At 36.0% G+C, this 5,229-nt stretch overlaps 1 protein-coding gene across 1 annotated transcript; it reads right to left on the reverse strand.

Moving 5' to 3' along the window:
* Window positions 1–1,192: 1,192 nt before the first annotated feature.
* On the reverse strand, window positions 1,193–3,813 carry LOC101296253. The gene is made up of 4 exons (XM_004309390.1): window positions 3,683–3,813; window positions 3,534–3,588; window positions 2,448–2,570; window positions 1,193–1,836 (listed from the first exon to the last, which is right to left on the reverse strand). Exons 1-4 carry the CDS (start codon window positions 3,811–3,813, stop codon window positions 1,639–1,641), a joined length of 507 nt encoding a protein of 168 aa, XP_004309438.1. The 3' UTR covers window positions 1,193–1,638.
* Between the last annotated feature and the right edge of the window lie 1,416 nt (window positions 3,814–5,229).

Below are 5,229 nucleotides of genomic sequence, written 5' to 3' on the forward strand. Positions count from 1 at the left end.
CGCCGAGGAGAGAGTGGTCAAGGACACTGCTGGGGTGGGAGGCGTGTCGTCCGGTAGCGAACGGAGGGACGTCCGCACTTTAAGCCAAGTGCGGACATCCACTTTGGAACGTTTCTATATATATATATATATCAGATATGAAGCACACGTGCGTAAGTGCGCACGGAGCTCCGTTCGCCACCGACGACGGCACGCCTCCACCCCAGCGGACTCCAGCAGCATCCACAATCACTTTCCCTCCCCGACGAGTCCGCCGAATTTCACTCCGGCGAGATCACCCAAAACTTCAAATAAAGTCGATCTCGCCGGAAACTGGAATTCAACGGCCTCGCCGGGAGGGAAAGTGATCGGGGACGCTGCTAGAGTCCGCTGGGGTGGAGGCGCGCCGTCGTCGGCGCCAAAGGGTGGCGAACAGAGCTTCGTGCACATTGCGGACGTGCGCTCCACATCGTTTCCGTATAAATCAAAATTTTAACAACTGTCCATGGTCGATCCATATGCAGTGAAGAGAGAAACCCGGCAGCACCATTTGATGAATAAGAGTTGCAAGACCCATCGCCTTTGATATCTCACTCTTACTGGTAAGCCCTTGAATAAATGTGTTGTAGGTAACACCATTTAGAGAGCAACCTAAGAGAAAGTTCACTTGAGACGTATATCTGCAACCTTTATTAAGATCATTAATATAGTCTTAAGCACACGATTAGCAAGAACAGAATCTTAGAAAGAAGAAGAGAATAACAAATGCTACCTTAAGTTATTGGATAATTAGGTTAGACCATACTATTAATTGTTCCCAATAAGGTATATGTGTTTTGCAATTTTCAGTTATTAGAGAGAAGAAGCAAAAAAATTCAAGCCTAGGTCAACCTCCACAGTGCAAAAGTAGAAATCAGAAGGACTATTAATGCTTGAGAGACCATGATGCCTTCAGGTTTTTTTGCTGGGACAGGGTAAAATTTCTCTCATCTTTACCCTTTTTTCTTTTTTTTGGCTCCTGCTAACTTGCTCCTTTGTAATAAACTGCACAATTTGTCTTTTTACTTTATATTATTGACAAGTGACACATTTTAAAATGAGATCCCTATTTCTTACTTTGTAGTAAAATGAAGCTTCTCATACATGCATATCAAACTTTATAGTAGAAGTTTACATGCTAAATGGTTGTCTGGTGTGTATATACACATTAATTACTTGGAGATTGGAACAGAGACCATCTCTTGCATATTAGACAATTTACAACTTGTTGTAGGTCTCATACAATTCAATATATGGATATATCATCACTTCTTGCTGTTTATACTAACTCAAGGTAAATGACATACTCAATAGTTATACTAACTCAAGGTAAATGGCAGACACAGTTAGTTCATCTTCTTTGAATGGTAGCAAGTTTTATTCTCCGTTCTCTATCACGACCACTGACTTTTCATGACTCTCATAGCATATTTCAACTTATATTAGGATACTGTAGTTACAAGGACTTCAACTGAATACTCCTGCTTTGATAGAATGTTAGTCTACAGCTATTCTGAAATCTTAAACTGTTAGTGGAGAGACCCAATTGGTTGGCATGCATAGCTAGATTATGTTTTCAACCTACTGTTATGGGATTATAGTGTTCCACAATCTTAACCACTAGCACAGAACTGTTGTAGAACTCCTGGGTATCCATAACATAACATAGGCATTGAACAAAAAAAGAAGACAAACAAAACACCAAAAACCAAAATAGGTACTCACAACCGCGTTATGAAACTTCTTCTGTTTAACCGGTCCCTTAGTGACAACTGTTCCCTTTGCTACATCCAATCCCAAATCTTTTAATGCATTTATCTGTCCACACATAATAAAGGCATGTCAATTAACCATAAGCATCTGATGTATTGAAAAACATTAAGAAATGATGCTCAGTTTGTCAACTGTGGACTTCGTAGAACCAATTTAGTTAAAAGCCAACTGATGAGTGAACTTAGAACATACAGCAAGTTTGATGTTTCAAGTGCTCTGCGACAAAAATTCATGTAAATTTAAATTACTTCCCCTGAACTACATTTATTAACAAGAAAAATGACTTTGTTCTTCTTATTTTTTTATGGTTTTTATTCATGTTAATTCAAATGACTACCACTGAACTACATTTATTAACAAGAAAAATGACTTTGTTCTTCGTCTTTTTTAATGTTTCTTCCTCCATAAATCCCCCAACCCGCTTTCTGGGTCAAGGTTCTGAAAAGGAAAGCTTGACAGACCACATCTGGAAATCAAACCAATAAAGACCACACCTATTTGAAACTACATACCGGGTAATTTGCCGTATTTGGATTTATTTACCCGCTTCATATGGCCTCCTCAATTGTGACACTTGAATATAAATCCCATGTAAAGAATTTGACTTACAATGCATACTTTTCTAAAAGGGATAGACAAATAATAAGCCACTTTACAGTGTCAATGAGAGCTCCGAGGCGATCCCCAAAGCTGAGTTGCACAATAGTTGCATCAGAATCAGAATCTTGATCAATCATGACAACTGCCATTGGAACATAATCAGCATCTTGATCAGACTTCTGCAGTTCAAAATATTCATCCAATGTTATGGAAATTGATGAAACATTTCAGACTTTTTTAGTTCATTTAAGCTTAGTCCAGAATCCAGATATACATATAAATCATTTTTCACCTCCAAAAGGTCGATAACAGAAACGATGGATATTTTGTTATAAAGAAAGGTACTTGCAGATACAAAATTAAAAAAAAAAAAAAGTTAACAGCGTAAATTCCATTAGACTTTCACTACAGTTAAAAATGATGTGTAGCAACTATGTTAGGTCGAAATGACTGGTTGTATGGAGCATTCAGTCTAATTTAAGTACTTAATCGAGAAGTTTGTACAAGATCAAGAGTTTGATAACATAAATTAACAATTATCTTATGGCCCCTGTGGTCTCACAAAAAAAAGGTTTAACTTAGGTTTGAACATCGGCATCCCATTATTATGGCATCTTGAGTGTCAAGCTCTCAAGATATGATCAAGTGATATCCCAAAGTAGTGTAGGTCTGCAATAGCAACATCTAACTGAAATATGACATGTAAATAACCTGAGTAGAAGTGTGCTTGCTTATTTCAGAAGATAGACTTGCACAAGATGAAATAGAATAAGACGGTGACGAAATTGGTCCTACTTATTCTTCAGATGGAGTGGAAGAAGGGAAGAGATTCTCAAACAAGGAATGAGTTCAAAACAATCAAACGAGGAGCCGTATATGAGGTAAAAATCTTACGTATAGACAACAGTCAAGTGGAGTCGCAGTTAAGGTGACTTATCTCTCATTCATTTCCACATTCACACCCAATAAAACACAGCTAATTGTTCATCAATAAGACCACTTCCCAATACAACCTTAATAATATAAGCAGAAAATGAGACTTTATGGAACAGAAAAGAGAGAGCAAAAATCAGCACGACATATCATTTTGGTTATAGGAGAAATTGAAGAATGTATAAATGAAAGAAAAAGAAGCAACTGACCGGCGAGGAGGAACCAACTGCATTGACACCATTGCTAGAGGCACACGCAACGTTCCTGCACAGAATTGAACATCATATTAATCAAAATCGAAACCCTAGCTCGAGCTGAATTGACTACACGCAGCGGAAGAGAGAGAGAGGTTTCGTACAATTTTCTGGACAAAGTGTTGGCATGGAGGAGCTTGGGGGCCTCGTCCGGAGGGGCAAATTCGGAATCGGAAAGTATAGAGCGACGGAGAGTGAGATTGGAAGCAAAGAGGGAGGAGTTGGTGAAGGCCATCGGACCCTGATTTTTGGTCAACTGATACAGAATACTTCTTTAATGAAGAGAGAGAGAGAGAGAGAGAGTGAGAGAGTTGGGGAATTAAGTTCAACGCTTCATTGCCTAATTTTATTTTTTTATTTTTTATTTTTTATTTTTTATTTTTTATTTTTATTTTTTCCCGAGAAAGAACGCTTGCCTTTGTGACAGAGCAGTTCCTATGTTAGTCTTCTTCTTTGTATTGTGTAAAGGGCTTAGCCCAGATTGTATGTAGTACGAACCCAAATGAACTCAAAGTCCATATGGCCCATATAGGAAGTTATCGTAGGTAGTTGTTTCCTTGATTGTAGGAGATTAACTTCATATATAAGTCTGTAAACTGTTATAGATTTCTTATGAGATGGATATGAATGTTCTTGAGCATCTTCAGTAGCATTGATAAATTGAAAAAAAATATTAGAGATAAACTTTAAATGAATCTTTGCTCCAGCAGTAATATATTTAAGCAGTAAGAATAACTTTAGCAGACTTTTTATTTTAGTTTTTAGTTATTTTAGACAGCGTGTTTAGTTTTTTTTTTATATTTTCGGAGTTCCAACAGATTAATTAAAGTTTAATTATTATGGCATTTAGCTATCTCGCTAGCTAAATATAGAGAGTGAGATAACTCATATGAGGCTAGCTATAATTTAATACATTTCTTGTAAGATAGTTTACGTGATATATAAATATATTTAATCTTTATTTGAAGAATAATGTTAATGTAATGTTAGTTAAAATAGAGAGCATTGATGCAGCTGCATTTCTAAAGTGGCTAGTCAAAATGACATTTTAGCTAATTTGATTAAAATTTAACTCAAAAATGGCTATCATTGCTAAAGATGCTCTAATGCATCTCCAGCAGAGCATATCTAGTAGTCTAGGTTAGTTTGTTGCTAAATTTAACAATAGTAAGGAAATTTAACAATCGAAATAGCAATAGTGCTCAAACAGTAAATTGTTATTTGGAGTTAACTGATAAATTTTGATCAATCATGAATTAACAAGTAGACAAAATGGAAAAAAAATGCTTTAATAATTCAAACCCATTGCTAAATTTATCAATCTAGCTTAGCAATAGTTAAAATAAACTTTTGTTTAGGTATTTCGCTTGAGTTGATTTTTGCTACAAAAATGCATAAATTTATCTAAAATTCAAGTTTAGCAACTCTGCTAGAGAGGAAATAATTCAAATCGATGTTCTTTCTTTCTGGGCCTTAGTGCCTCCTTTGTAACCGAAAATAATAATAATAATTCAAATCGATGCTTAAACCAAGGAAATAATTTAATTTAACTTTTTATACATCAGAAGGGTAAATTAGACATATCGAAAAACAAACAAAAATAATAATAAAAGGTTTTGGGTGTAGAATGAAAGAAAACATGTAGGTGGGT

The sequence above is a fragment of the Fragaria vesca genome, unplaced genomic scaffold, assembly GCF_000184155.1.
Source record: "Fragaria vesca subsp. vesca unplaced genomic scaffold, FraVesHawaii_1.0 scf0512926, whole genome shotgun sequence".
Lineage (NCBI taxonomy): Eukaryota > Viridiplantae > Streptophyta > Magnoliopsida > Rosales > Rosaceae > Fragaria > Fragaria vesca.

Coding starts and splice junctions, on each gene's coding strand:
- LOC101296253 (XM_004309390.1), bottom strand. CDS start 3,813: ATGGCCTTCACCAACTCCTCCCTCTTTGCTTCCAATCTCACTCTCCGT. Junction 3,589..3,682: donor AACACTTTGTCCAGAAAATT/GTACGAAACCTC, acceptor AATTCTGTGCAG/GAACGTTGCGTGTGCCTCTA. Junction 2,571..3,533: donor CAGTTGGTTCCTCCTCGCCG/GTCAGTTGCTTC, acceptor TTTGAACTGCAG/AAGTCTGATCAAGATGCTGA.